Source organism: Mixophyes fleayi, chromosome 12 (genome assembly GCF_038048845.1).
Source record: "Mixophyes fleayi isolate aMixFle1 chromosome 12, aMixFle1.hap1, whole genome shotgun sequence".
NCBI lineage: Eukaryota > Metazoa > Chordata > Amphibia > Anura > Limnodynastidae > Mixophyes > Mixophyes fleayi.
Genome location: NC_134413.1, coordinates 51,215,743 through 51,231,600, shown reverse-complemented (window position 1 = coordinate 51,231,600; position 15,858 = coordinate 51,215,743). Strand labels below are relative to the sequence as shown.

The window sequence follows — 15,858 nt, the reverse complement described above, 5'->3', positions numbered from 1 at the left end:
TCAGTCCAATGTACTGTTTGCATCATTAAATATATTATAATGGATAGACTTACGATGTAGGAGATAAATGACGCCCACAGTGTCGCATGTAATCTTTTCTTTGATGCAGAATTTTTCTGATTGTAGTTAGATGTAAATTCAACTATAGGCTTCGTTGTACAAATATGATTATTTCTACACGAAGAGCATTTATTGCAAAAATAGAATCCTCCTTTATTTTCGTTCAGCCAAGTGCTTGTTGTTACCTGTTTTGGTATAGGTAACGCACTCTTAACTAGGCTATTCTGTAGATTTGGTGATTTCTTGAAAGTAATTTGAGGTTTTTTTGGGATTAATCCAGCCAATTTGTCATCTTTTAAGAGTATTGGCCAATATTTTCTAATCGTGTTGCTTATTTTATTGGCATGGCTACTGCATTGTGTGATAGATCTAATGTTGTTTATTTTTTCTTCAATGTTCTTGTTGGAGGTCTTATCTTTAGGTTTTAAAAGGTCTCTTGCTGTTGTTAGTGCATCTTGCACTTTGCTACTATTATACTTCTTATCCTCAAATTTCCTACTAAGCTCTTCGGCTTGTTCTTCAAAATCTTCTATCTTGGTGCAGTCCCTCCTAATCCTTTTAAATTGGCCTCCCGGTATACTATTAAGCCAGTTAGGGTGGTGATTGCTCATTGCCAATATATGTCCACTGCAGTCTACTTCCTTCACAAAGGTCTTTGTGTGGAAGTTACCGTCCTGGATACCGATTTCCAGGTCCAGGAATTCCACCCTTTCTCTACTGATAGAGTTGGTGAATTTCAGATTGACATCATTCTCATTAATACACTGAACGAAGGATAAAAGGGTGTCCATATCCCCTTCCTATACGACTATTAAATCGTCTATGAATCGACGCCATAGTACAACATTGTTTATGAAGGGGTTATTATTCCAAATTCGCTGGTTCTCCCAATGGGCCACAAACAGGTTTGCGTAACTCGGGGAAAACTTTGTCCCCATAGCGGTCCCGCAAACCTGTCTGTGGCACACCCCTTCAAACCAAAAATAGTTATGGTTCAGTATAAACAGTATGGCCTCTATGAATTCTATTTGCTCCTGCTTAAGTGTTGATTCTGTCTTCAAGATGTTTTCCACGTGGGAACACCCCTGTTCATGTTGGATGACTGTATAAAGTGACGTTACATCGCATGTCATCATAATATAACTGTCTTTCCATTCCAGATCATCTAAAATATTGAGTATTTGCGTGGTGTCCCTAATATAGCTATGTTGGTTGACCACCATGGGTTGGAGAAAGATATCTATATACTCTGACAATCTGGACGTGAGTGAACCTATCCCTGACACTATTGGTCGTCCCGGCGGATCTATTAATGACTTATGAATTTTAGGGAGGAAGTAGAACACCGGTAGTCTCGGGTTGTTCAAAAATATATAGTCATGTTCTTTTTTGGAGATTATTCCCTTTTCTTTGCCCTTCTTCAAAAGTTCTAAAAGTAATTTATTGTATTGGTTAGTAGGGTCTTCTTTAAGTTTTTTCGTACATTATGGGATCTCCCAATAATCTAAGGGCTTCCTTTTTATAATTCTCTTTCTCCATGATGACTATACCCCCTCCCTTGTCTGCGGGTTTTATGACAATATGTGAGTTCTCACTTAGTTCTCGTAGGGCTTCTTTTTCCTTTAAATTGAAAATCAAGTTCACTCCTTGTGGTTTTCTAAGGTCTAGTTGGTCAAATTCTTCCTCCACCATTCTTTGGAATGTAGGGTTTTTTTTCTACATTGTTCATGGGCAGTTACAACACCAACAGTCCACAAAATAGGATTTACACTTACCAATACATTCTTTTCTTTGAAGTCAAATGACACAAACTAATGATAGTGTTAAGCACCAACCACAGGATACATGGCATTTTGACAATAAATAAAAAGAAATACCATGCTATCCCCATATAGCACCTTCCCTAAGCCAGGGAGCTCAATTTATGCACAGCAGCAAACAGTTGAATAACACCCAATCACTGGACAACAGAGCAACATTTGGGGCGGCTTGGGATCCAGTCCAAACCTCCTGAGGACTCTGCTCTTCACTGCATGTGCCAGCCCCTTTGTAAGCTCAGAAGAGCAGTGCTCAGCTTCGAGAGCAGATGGACCAGCACCTACGGCCGCGCCTCACCTCTGGGCCCCATACCAGCCACAAGCCCAGTAAATGAAACAACTGTCACTGGCATCAAGGAATAGGAGATGTAAAAAGAAAAATCCAAAACATGTAAACCAAGTGAAGTAAAACATATCTGAACATGGCTCTGGAGGGAAAAAAGAAAAGAAGAAAAAAAAAAAGGGTTTAAACACTATTTTATCCTTCAATTAAGTGGAGCACAGACTAGCTATTGAATATCCCAACATATTTTGCTAAGAAACGGAAAAGAAATGGATACTCTGCAACCATAACTTGAAACACTTTCCTGCCAAGCCGCACCAAAAAAAAAAAAAAAAAAAAAAAAAAAGACAATATGCACCCAACAGAATTTTGCGAAGGATTCCAAACACAAGTGTTCAGCAGAAGTCTGACGCTTCCAGGCCCAGGAAGGAACTACATTTGGAGTGAAATGTCAATGTGTCAGCCCATGCACAAGCAGATCAGGTTACCTCACACACCCAATGCGAGATGAACTCAGGAGACCTATTTACGCTTGCTCTTAAATAGTATGAACAGGAATTTAGAGCAGTAGAATTGAATAGTAGGCTGCCACCTTGTCCTTATGAAAAATAATGAGCTGGGGACCCAAGGTAACACCGCCAGCTTCAACACTTGAAGTGTAATATCCTGTCCTCTTGGTGTTTAATAAGGTCTGCCTGACGAGAGAAATGCAGCAGTTTAGGTCCTACCGAGGGGCTGGATGGCGAAACAGGTCTGTTTGAGCCATCCCTGAAGCATGATCTCTGGGACAAAGACTAGTGGTCTCTGGAAGTGGAATGTCAAAACAGTACAGAAACCTTCAAAGAGGTGAGAACAGGCTGTCTCTCTAGGCTAGTGGGGGGAGGCAGGTGAAAGATGTCAAGAAGGAAGTGGTGGTGCACTCACTTGCACATGCGTGTCACAAGCAAATTTGACCTATAACCCTGTGCAAACAAACGTCTGCACTTTAAAACTACGGCCTCAAGAGTATTTAATGTAGGGCTAAGCCAGTGAGATTCTGATATTGGAAAAGGCCTTCATAAAAAATATTTGGATAAAGTCACCATGAAAAACCTGCAAGGAAGGATTGAGGGTACTCTGACTTGTCAGGAGCCAGCAAGATCAGCAGGATGTCCTCCCACCTAAACTTCCAGACCATGGAAAGAAGCACCAAGGGCGAAAACATAATCCAGATGAAAGGACCAGGAGAGACCTGGGGAACTCACCGCTGTGTCCACAGGAACATCTGTAGATCGTGCATGCAAGAGCTGTAAAATTTTGTGATTTTGTCTTTAGGACATATGGTCCATGTCTGGAAGTTCTAATCAATTTATAAGCTGATTAAAGACTTTTGAATACAACATGTACAGATAGCCTTGGATTGGCAAAGGAGCTAGATAAAAGGTGCTAGATGGTCTGCCTTGTAATCTTGGCAGACTACCTCCTGCCCTCAGGCTAACAACTGTGATCACATCTCACAACTCAGAATCAGTCCACAATGGACACTATACTTTGGAGTATCATACATTCAGAGGGAATGCAACAGGTGAGATTTCTCCAGCCCCTCAGGAGCTCCCACTGTAGAGGATGCAGATGATAATGAGCAAAGGGAACGCCTCAATGGATTCAATAACCTGTCATATAGTTAAGGAAGGAATCTCCAAGAGAAAATAATCAGGATTTGCAGAAACTGAATCTTCACCTTTCAGCTGCAATTGGTTAATAGTGATGGAAGCACTGTTCTTACTTCTTTTAATACTTTTAGATGTATACCGTTTGGGGCCATTGACTTATTTGCTTTTAATTTTGCAAGTTTGAGGCATTATGTACTAGGCAGATAGTGATGTTGTCAAAGGAATTCCTATAAATATGGGAGGATGCAAGTAGAAGAGTGAAGAAAGGGTGTCCAGGAGAGAGGGCAGAGATCGCCAGAGGTCAAGGAGGATGAGTAAAGAGATGTGCATTCCACTTAGTCGCGAGTAGATTGTTGGCAACTTTAGTGATGGTAAACTCTGTGGAGTGTGGATGATGGAAACCCAAATGCAAAGGTAGGAATGAGTGGAGAGAAAGTGGGTCAGACGGTTGTACACAAGCAGCCTATTATTTAATTCCCTTTTATCTTTTTCCTCTTTAATCAATTTTTAAAAAGCCTAGAAAAGGAACTTATTAGATATTATAGATGTGAACAACAGAACAAAGCAGAAATGTATTGAAGTTGGATTAACAATGGGATATACTTCACAGTAAATTGTTTCTGCAAGAGGACCATCAACTTCCAGTCACATTCTCACTACTGTTACTCACCCGAATGTCCTTGAACTCATTCTGTTGGTCTATTTCCTGTGCTTTAGGGGCCAGATGATCCTGAAGAAACTTGCGCAGTGTGTGCCGGAGCTAAATAGGAGGGAGATTACATTTATAGCACATGTGCCAGAAACAGACCATTTTGTTCTGAATAAATGCTGGAATGGAACGTAATATCACAATAATCCAGTTTAGAATTTAAATTGAAGCCCACCCAAAAATCTACATAATCTGGATGGTCAAGTTTAAAATTCTACTCCATATGTAAATGATTATTAATACAGTATTTTGGCATTGCATGATTTATATGGAGACATTTTTCCTCCAATTAGTTCAGTATAGGTTACTGATCAGTAGGAGGCGTTTCTGTTTTGGTAGATGGGGAAATTATGTATTCATTTATAAAACGGGGACCAATTATTAATGGAATACAATTATATAGCTACAGTACAGTCTAATTTTTTTTTACACAAGCCTACTTTACCGAACGTTTAAAAAACACAAAACCCATCAACTTAACAAATAGCATCATCCACATTAAGTTGGTAAACCGTCTGTACTTATGTTAAAACTGAAACATTTTAACAGGTAGGTTGTTTTATGGTTATTTGGAAGCCAAACTACATCCCAGGCCACAGGATCATTTTAGTGATCTCCAATAAAGAAATACTTTATTTCAATATACTGGACATAAGACAAGCCTGTGACATCACTTACTTTATACAGAGTGTAGTCTTGTTTGTCATTCACTGGAAAATTGCCCAGTTAATTACATTACTTAGAGACTAGACTAAAGTCCTCTCCTCTATCTATATCACTTTTCTTGGAAAAGCTAATAAGCTCCATTGGATTTCAGTATCCTCTCAATGCAGATGATACCCACATGTATCTATCCTTTCTACATCTATCACCAGCTGTGTTGACTCAGGTTATATCTCAGAAACATTTCCAGAACACGCACATATTTCACACAATATGCTGCAAAAACGAATTCATGCTCTTAATCTCCCACACTGATTATTGCAACTTTTGCTTTCACCAAACCAGACTTTAACCTCTACAAACTATTTTGAAAGCAGCAACTAGACCAATTTACTATGCAAAACATTATTCTACTGTTGCTTTGCTCTGTCAGTCCCTATATTGGTTGCCTGTATTTTACGGAGTCAAATATAAAACACTTCTACTAACATACAAAGTCATTAACAAAATTGCACCTACATACATCTCCTCACTAGTCTCAAAATATCTCCCAACTCAACCATTCCAGTCTGCCCAAGATTTGCACCTCTCATCCACACATTACCTGCTCCAATTCCCGGTTACTCTTTCAGGCTGCACTCACTCCGTGGTGTCCCCTCCCCCAAGCTCCAAAACTCCAAATGTTCCCTGAAAACTCACCACTTTTGACAAGCTTATTAAATTCCCAAGCCTCCAAGGCTATTCTACCAGATTACATACCACTCTACAGAGATCACTGAACATATAGCTATTCTGCTTCTACATTCCAAACCCCTCTGATCCCTCAAGGAATCACACAGCCTCAGCAAACCCTTTTTCCATTGCTATCTGTCTGAACTAATACGCCATAAGTGACACTTCTACTCCTGTATAAAACTCCTGTTTTCCTATAAACTTCCTATAAACTCGCAAACAGGGCCCTCTTACCGCTTTGTCTGTCTGTTAATACCCAGTCTTATTGTATTACCGTGTTACTTACTACCACAATTGTAAAGCTTGCTGCTGTTCTATAAATAAATGTTAACAATACAAATGTACAGTTTGTAGTGGAACGCAGCAGTATGATTTCTGCAATCACTTTCCATATATAGTTCATGAAAATTGACTATAGTGTCATATAAAAACAGTGATACAAGATAAGCAAAAAATAGCAACCAATTCCCTGGATTAATTATCCCAATAAATTAATATTTACTATTTGACACTACTGTTTCCTTAAATAAATGTATTTAATCCATTCTGAAATCCAATTAGTATATATGACAAACACGTTCTGTAACAGAGAATACTATACCTCTACGACTCTTACGGTAAGTACAAATGGGCTGCTATGCAGAAACAGAGCACAAATAAATCTTCAGTCAAAAAATATAGATTATTGATACCAGTTAAGAACACAGTTATACTAGAGAAAGCAATAAAAAGCATAAATACAGATTAAATAGTACAAACTCATTTATGCTTCTTCTTGCACTGAATATAATATCAATGTTTACAGTCACTGCTTTCTTCAGACAGCAATGACTCAGATATTTATGCCCTTTTAATTTCTAGTTTTCCTCTTATCACCCTGAAGTGAGTGACGCTCAGAGAAGGTGGGGAGGCTGTGCATCCATTACCCTTTTATGCTGATTATGATTATATTTGTACACATTAATCAGGTCTGCTTTTAGATGCAGTGTTCATTATGTGAACAATCTGAATTTGTGTAGCATAATTTGCTGCTTAAATTATCTATCCCTTTCATTAATAAAGTTGCCATCTTTGATTACCGAAAATAAATATATATCAAATATATACCGATTACAGTGCCCCCCCATAGGAAAAAATTATATATATTCTGTAGAGTTTATACACTTATGTGTAGCTATAGTCCACAGCACCACCAACCGAGAGGATACTGGGAAATGGAATCTCAGTATTTGCTCAGCCACACGGTAAAGTAATCACAGATCCATGAATGGAGAGAGTTGGAGAAAAAGGGAAACACATACTTGGTTTAATGGGATATGTAGTACAGTAAAAGCTGCACTTGCAATGAAATAGATCTCATAAGCGCACGGCATTTCAGGCTGGTCTCCACCACACTAATAGGTCAGGAGTGAGTACCCTTTGGTAGCAGTACAAGAAATCGCCTCTTCTATAGGCATGGGAACATGTGTACATATCCCCTAAACAATGACTTCATCTCTTGGAAGTCTATTTCCTTTTGTCCAACAACCTGCACCCAGCGATCTCTAGTTCTCATGTCTTTTTTACAGGAATTCAACACAGTACACCATACTCAAGGTGTTGTCTAGTTATTGACGGAAACATGTACATTTCTTTTTAAAGCATGTCAGGATATTATTAGCCTTTGCAGAAGTTACTGGCATTGGGTACTTCTATTCAACTGTCTAATAGTATTCATTATACGTAGGTTACAATCGGTCATGTGGAAAAGTATCAAAAGCTATAGCAAAGTCCAAACATATCACAAACTACCTTTCCCAGATACAGGTTATTATTTATATTCTCACAGAAGTTAAGCAGGATAATCTGGAACACATAATCCATATATACTTGATACTATCAATTAGTTTTCAATGTTATACCGCTTTCATACTGCCGCCCCAGCAATATCCCGGGTTTTTCAAGCCGGGTTTTTGCCGGGGCTCGGAGCGTCCCAGCTCAGAAACACCATTCATACTGCACCTCGGACCCGGGAATTTCCCGGGTTGACCCCATTCATACTGCACAAGTCTGTGCCCTGGCAATTTGTGGGAGTCATCACCAGAGCAGTTTTCATTGGCTGAAAAATGGTGATGTCATTGAAAGGTGACTTTTTCAGTGAAATAAAAGCAATTTTCTCCAACAAACTCCGATTCTGCTTCAGCTTGATCTGCACTCCACCATCCACCATTTCTCCTAAACTCCTTCTCGAATCTTTCACGGGCTCCCACCGATGACATCATCCTCCAGAGACAGGCAGACAGCCAATCAGCTTGTTTTCTGTGCAACCCGGGTTGAAAAACCCGGGTTGCACCATTCATAGTGCAGGCAACCCGGGTCCGACCCGGGAATTACCCCTCGATAAATCCCGGGTTGAAGACCCGGGTTTTTAAACCCGGGATTTTTGACTTGTACCATTCATACTGCACCAAGACCCGGGTCGTTTGAGCTCGCCCCGGCAAAAACCCGGGATTTTGGTGCAGTATGAATGGGGTATTATAGGTTTTTTTTTACATAGCATCTTTTTATGTCCCTTGAAGCAAAGTCCGTACGAATATTGGTCTACATTTATGTTACGATCTTGCACCAATTTTAAATATCGGTACTACATACACTGTTCACCATTTTTTTGGTACAATGAATATATGTTGTACTTTCAGTGTGTTTTAAATGAGCGTTCAAAAGTGGACAAGAGTAGGGTTTATTTTAGGGATCAAAATCCGTATGACAGCTGTTTCTTCCCAGACTTAAATGAGCCTTCCCTGAGAAGACTAGCACACGTGACTGAAGTGATAGGGGTAGATTTACTAAAACTTCTAAAAAGGAAAAGTGGAGGCGTTTTATCACGTGCATTCTAGAAATTGATAGGTTACTATGGGTAACACTTCAAACTTCCATTTTTAGTAAATCTACCCAATTAGTCACCCAATTTAATGTGGCACCTCCAGGGGAGGGCTGGCAAATTTTAGCCCGGTGAACAATAGCTGGCTTAGCAGCCTATTAGGAACATTTTAAAAAGAAAGAAAATGCAGGAGGCCTAGTGACCCAGGCCAAGGTAGCCCACTATGGTACCAGCCTGGGGCGGGGACAGATGCTTCCTGCCCGCTAGCGCAGCCTGCTTCTGGGTACCGCCCCATGAACTCACAACATTACCTTATTTACAGTCAGTAGCCACGACTTAGTGAGAAAGAGAGAAAACACTATTTTGCTGTGGATATTATAGCACATAGGGAAATGGTGAAGTGAATATGGCACATGACTAAATAAGTGTTGTGACTAGCCAATCAGGGTAAACATAGCCAGCATGGAGGATCCAACAGCTACTAGTCATTATAAAACATAGAATATATAATATTAACATAAGAGATTAGTAAAGAAACCAGTGAGGAATGCAGGGTCATATACTAGGACATGTATATGCATACTCTTTCCATAGAACTTAAAGTCAAGTTGAATTTACAATAAATTATATTAAAATAGAACTGGAGTCTAGATCTACATAAAATATTTTAAGGGGATGTACTAAACGGATGATCACAGAAAAGGATGATGGGGATGGTTGTTCGCAGTTACATTTTCTGCCATTAGTTGGCACTAACTTTTTTCTTTCAACCAATGCTGCTAATAGAGAAAAAGCAATTCTATTACACTTTATTAAATTTATAACTATTTTCAATTTACAATTTATTAAAGTATGAATTCTACTTTAATATAACTTCCTGTTGATAAAAAAAAACGTAACAAAATGTAACAATTACAAATAAACTTACATGCATTGATTTATTCTAGCAAAACAGTTCTTTCTTTTTTTGTTTATGTGAAATTAAGGCCTTTTAAGCATATATATGTACACTGTGGAGTGTTTTCTATGAGTTTCCAGTGGGAAGATGGTTATATCAAATACATAAAGAAGATATAGCCATCTTCCCAGGGGAAACACTCCACAGTGTGCATATCTATGCTTAAAATGTGATCATCCCACGTAAATATAAAAGCTTTTTTTTTTATACAATGTACAAATAATATGTCACTACAGTATAATAATACACACTAAGGATTGTTATAACTATAGATTAGCTATATTCTTTTATTATAATACACCTGGTCCACACACAGACTCCTCACAAAAATTATATATATATATATATACATACATACATACATACATACATACATACATACACTTCCTATTGTAGACTGTGTGGAGGTGAACTGCAGGTAATCATCCTGATCATCCCCTTCTGTGATCACCCTTTTAGTACATCCCTATTTTAAGCTGTGAATATTTATATTCATGTATATATGTCATATTTGTTCCTGACTGGAATTATTACCTCTTTCATTCAATGCATTTTAATAGCAGTGAGAACACAATTGGTAAATGTTTTACTGTACCAGATGCTGTATGAGAGAGGGTATAGTATTTTCTTTAGATTTTATCCATTGTTCTCTTGTGGGAACAAGCCAAAAGCCTTACCCACAAAGTACAAGTTGCTTCCACCGGTAATGATAACTTCTCTCATAGACATTCATATTTTTTTCTGGGCTTCTGTTTACTACCTTGTAGATTAAGCAGTTTCACTGCTTTAATTATCTTTATCTTACAAAAAAAAATTACAATGAATATTTATGAAAATTCTAGTAAGCTTTAAATGCCAATGTGTGCTGCGAAATACCATTATAGTGACACTGAAGACAGATTGTAGAAATCTTTATATGTATTTATTTAATAATGAACAATAAACTTTGTAGTTTTCACTACAACAACTCCCCTGTAAGTTGGGCTTGTTTTTCATTTCAGAGTTGACCCTGGCAGTAGCTTGAACACAGCTAATAACCGATGCAGCATCTAGAATGCTGGGGCCAAATTAAACACCGAAATTTCACGGGACGAACAACTAATAACACAAAACAAGACACATTTTAACATCCACGATTTATCAATCAATAGCAAGGTACCACTAACCAGCTAATGACCGGTAACAGAATCACGCTCTCTGGATCCATCCACGCATGTATTGTACATTATATTCTAATCCTTACACTACAAACATAAATGTTATACAGCCCTAGAGCCGTATGGATGAGTGGGGTCACCCTGTACACGCTCTCCCACCTGTTTCTGCTCATCATTTAGTCCGTTAACAGTGTCATCTACCGGGACCTCAGCACTCAAACATCTCCGGCTACTCTGTGCCAGCACAGGCCAACTCGGGAGGCTACAACGGGTCAGTCTACGGAGCAGCACGGCCATGGTATCCAGGAACAATCGACGCAATTCCCTCCTATGGAACGCAATGATAAAGGGGGTGGAAGAGCCTGAGCCAATCACCTCTGGATAACCAATACTTCCTGCCACAATGACGTCCACCAACGCCACGCCCACTCTTTACACTACACGGCTGACTCACCTTGAGAGCGCCCTGTGGGTTTTATATACGATTACAAGAACAAAGTCTTAACAGGGTAGATATGGATAAACAGGTCGTAAAGAAATAACGGACTAAGGACATTGTCCGAACTTTCACAGAAATATTGCAGGTGAATTATTATTTTTTTTTTGCAGGAAAACAGCAATTTCATACCCAGCAACTTTGGCAAATTAGTCCAGATTGTAAGGGACTGCCCCAGCTGGCAGGACATTTGTCTTGCCTTGCTGGGAATGTTGGGTGGTATGTCCCATCACCACCGTTCTGGACAGCAGTACCAAAGCCACAGAGAGGTGTCTGCTGACAACTGAGGGTAGTTGGGCACATGACACTGCCAGTGCCATGTCTCTTTTGATAGAGGGGCATGTCCGTGTGCTGATTTACAAAAACATGTTGGGAGATACGGTATTCTGACATTTAAGGGGAAAATTAAAAAACTAACAAAACATTTTCTGGTGGTCTTGTGAGGTCTGTCGCTGTTAAACTACCAAAGTAGTACATACACTCCCACTACTATAGTTAATGTGAAATATCCAGGTAGACAGATATGCCTGGATTGGGTAAAGGGCTGGTCCACCCACCAATGCACAGACCAGTTTGTAAAAATGTGTTCAAGTAGCCCATGCAAATGTAACATTCCTGTGGTATATGTGTATGCACTTGGTACAACTCTTCTAAGTGCTATTTGAGCTAATAAACACAATTACCGAACCCACCGCCCTGTCCAAATAGGCACAATCACAGGAACAAGCAGGAGGTAATCTCCTGCTTGTTCCTGTGATTGTGCCTGTCCCTGCACTGTTCTTGTGACCAACAGATTAAAGATTACACTTTAATGCACCCCCAGATGTCTGGCCTTGAGATTAGTTGTCCTCAATCATTGCTATGCAAGATACCTAGTAGTCCTAATCCACAGTAAGCGATCATAAAGGAATCAGCCAGAGTGTCCAGCAAAGGTAAATACTGCCAAAGAGGTGTGAGTGGTTCTAGGTTCCTGTGAAGGAATTTTGTGGTGGCAGCAATTACCCTCCTACAATTGGGGACATAAGGTTTGTGTGCAGTTGACATTTTCAGTCAATGAGAAGCTGACTTGGCCAAGTAGCACCAATAGTAGTCAGTGATGACTTGTTGCTGAAAATTAGCAAAGCCCTGTGGAACAGGGTGGCATAGTAAGCCAATACTCTCACAGCCGCAAAACTTTTGTTTTCATATGCATGCATAAGAAAAATGATTGCTTTCTTTAAATATGCAGTAAACCTTTACACAAGGCTTGAGAAAATGTATTAACCACCTGCAAAACTACAGGAGGCTGGTGAAATAAGTGTAGCAGTGGGGTTTACACAAATTCAGGCATGGTTTTTGATTATGTGGGTGTGGAATAATACACTAATTCATTGGGGTTCACTAAGTGACTTTAGAAATGAATCTAGAGATTTTGTGGGTCATTTTTCTGGAAGTGCCCCTCTGTATGTAGTCAAAAGGGAGTCCTGCATACAAGCAATACCCAGACAGGTATTTCTGACAGGGTTCCCACATTGTCACAAAAGCTCTGCCCGCTACAACTTTTCTCTCCCAGGCACGGCTGCCATCAGAGGAGTACAGCAGTTTGGGGCCAACAAGACCTATGCCCATGAATGGATGTGGCAAGCTCCCTTTCTAGGCAGCAGCTGCTCTTGAGAAGCAAGGGGTGTATGGGGCCTCTGCCTTGAATTAAGGGATGCAGCAGCAGGCACCCTTGTAAGCATCGTGACCGCCTCAGGGTAGAGGATAATTTAAAAATTGGGGTGGGGTGAGAGAAGGAAGGAAGAAGTTGGGCCCTGCCTCTTACATTTGTACTGGGCCTGGCAATTTCTGGCGGCAACCTTTCTCCCTGGCTTCCTATCAGTGTTCTGCCCTGAATCACTATGGCACAGTGCAACCCATGCCCTGTCAATGAGCATTACCTATAATGAGCAGTTCACCAGCTGTTCATTGGCCAGCCCACAAATGGAGTGTGGCCAATCTCAAACCAGAGTTTTTGTTCATTGGGACCACCTAGCACCAGCTGGTGGTCAGGTAGCAAGCCCCGAAATACCACTGTAGCAAGGAGAGAGACAGTGATAAGAAAGTTTCACTACCCCCCAGCAGCATTCAGGTGTACAAATCTTGAAGGAAGACCACCAAAAGAGCTGTCTAATTTTAGAGAGAAGAAAAAGTGTTACAGGGAACCTTTGCTCTCTTCTACCTCACTCTGAGGTAGAAGTACAAGATCACGCAACCAACGTTTCTTACCCCTACTCAGTGTTAAAGAAAAAAAAGAGAACATTTGGAGTAAAAACTTTTTAAATAAAACGTTTTAGAGCACTCCCTGTAGCTAACAAGCTTATACCTGCATGTAGCTAGCATACTTATTTTGTCCCGAGTTGGCAGCATAAAGGGGCCCATAGTCAGTATAAGGGGTCAACGCACCACAAGCCACACTATATCTCCCTGAAGGAGGGATTGATAGGTTCCTCTTACACTCAGGACGAGTTACGACCCACCTCCCTGTCCAAGCAAAAAAACTTGGTAAGATCCAAAATGGCCAGTATGGCCTTAGAGTATAATTTACCATCAACTGCATTATATGGTACACACTGGACTCTAAAACACAGCTCGAGGCTTTCTTATGTTTCTGTCAAGGTGCTTTGGGAACATGACTGTACCCAGGTCTTCTGCATGTGCTTCTACAATGCAGAGTATTACTCTTTGCTCCAGACATTTGCCTCCATTGTCAGCAGAAAGATGCATAACCCCACTGAACAGATACCAAGAAAACTCCAATTGCATGTGTGGCTGGGCCATTATTATTGGTATGTGCTTGGCAAGGTAACTCTTTGCTCTTTTGCGTTTCTGGAAGACTAAAATTGCTCTCCTCAAAGCAATCAGCAGAGAGACAGTCATTATAGGATAGACCTTTAATTATAGAACTAATATCCACCCTCTTGGCTATCCACAGTAGGCCTTGCAGACCTGGTCCACCAAGTCTCTGTATTTTCCTAACTTGTTGAGGTAAATACTCATATTACAACCTCCAGAAGGGTCAAGATCCAGTCAAGAAGTCCTTTCAAAGCAAAGCTTCTGTCCCAAGAATAAAGGCTCTGGAAAATCCCACAAAGGTTTTAGATACAGACTCCACAACAATGCTATAGGTGCAGTGTCAAGTCCCTTGACTTCCTTCAGAAAAGGGAAAAAAAAACAAAAAAAAAAAAAAAAAAACTTTTGTCAGTGTATCACTTTCCTCCCATAATATCCTTACTCAGGGACACCCTACATGTATGGCAGGAAACTACAACAGACCACTTGTAATGGATAATTTAATCAGTGCTACACCTTCCATCAAAAGGTTTCCACAACAGATTTTTCCTTGTACAAGGAAATTAAATTAGTTTCTGCTGGACGAGGTCCTAAAGTTAGCTCTGTACTATGGAAAAATAAAACTGTCTGACCCGTACTTCCATTGGACCAATCACTTGTTTCCCATCACAAATCAGGATTGATCCAGTTTATGTCAGGTCCTTCAAACACTATTTAAAAACAAAAACCGAAATTAAAAAAAATTGCCAAATATCCCTTACTAACCAAGGGGTGTTAGTCCATAAAGATTGGATATGAAAGGGAAAGCCTCTTTTAAAACTTTCACTTAACACTTACTGCTCTTGAGCTTTAATTGGAAAGATCATTATTGTTGGACTGTACTTGTGTTTGGCAGGCCCATTGTCCCTATACTGTTGAGTGATGAAAGCAGTAGTGTCACACCTCTATCAGCAGTATTTATTGCATGATGTATCTAGACGACATGCTCCCTTTTCTTTTACAGTTCTAGTGTTAGAATGAGATACCCCTTCCTTTCCTCAGGCAGTGGCTCCAGGACAATGGCTAGAGGTACAGCGATGTGTTCAGAGGATTACTCTTCAGTGTCTACCAAGAATCTTAGGGAAAATGATTTTCCTTACCCACATTTTCTGCTTGTGCTGCTCCAATGCAGACTCATAGAGTCTGATTTATTGAGAACAAAAAAAAAAAAAGTGATTAACTTTGCATCTTGGCAAAACCATGTTACATTGGAGGGGGAGGTAAATTTAAAATGTGGGGACAGATTTATAGTTGGGATAGGGCATGTCCTGGATCAACTTTAAATTTCAGTGTAAAAATAAAGATATCAGGTATGTGTGTGCTACATGAAACAGCCAACATTTTCCTTACATGCAAAATAAACTAATTTGCACCGCTTGCATTTAACATGGTTTGTCTTGGATCAAATGTACTCTTTTTTTTGCCTTGCTCTCCTTAATGACTCAAGCCCCTAGAGTTTATTTGCACACACTACATTTGGCCAGACAATACGTCACTGAAACAGTGAGTAAGATGGAAGCAGTCTCCTAGGTGCAATCTTTGTCTGTCCCCTCCATGTTCTATTCTACATCCCCCTCCTTACATGAGCATTACAACAGAAAGGTTCGTACAAGGCTGGGAA

The 15,858-nt window shown here is 39.9% G+C and overlaps 1 protein-coding gene across 1 annotated transcript in view; it reads right to left on the bottom strand.

Moving 5' to 3' along the window:
- IVD (isovaleryl-CoA dehydrogenase) overlaps window positions 1–11,237 on the bottom strand; it is a 41,876-nt gene extending 30,639 nt beyond the window's left edge. Inside the window, exons 1-2 of the mRNA XM_075192854.1 lie at window positions 11,051–11,237; window positions 4,483–4,572 (exon numbers count right to left, since the gene is read on the bottom strand). Coding sequence (XP_075048955.1) covers window positions 4,483–4,572; window positions 11,051–11,188 — 228 coding nt within the window. The 5' untranslated portion in view covers window positions 11,189–11,237. The remainder of the gene's footprint in view (window positions 1–4,482; window positions 4,573–11,050) is intronic.
- Window positions 11,238–15,858: the final 4,621 nt, after the last annotated feature.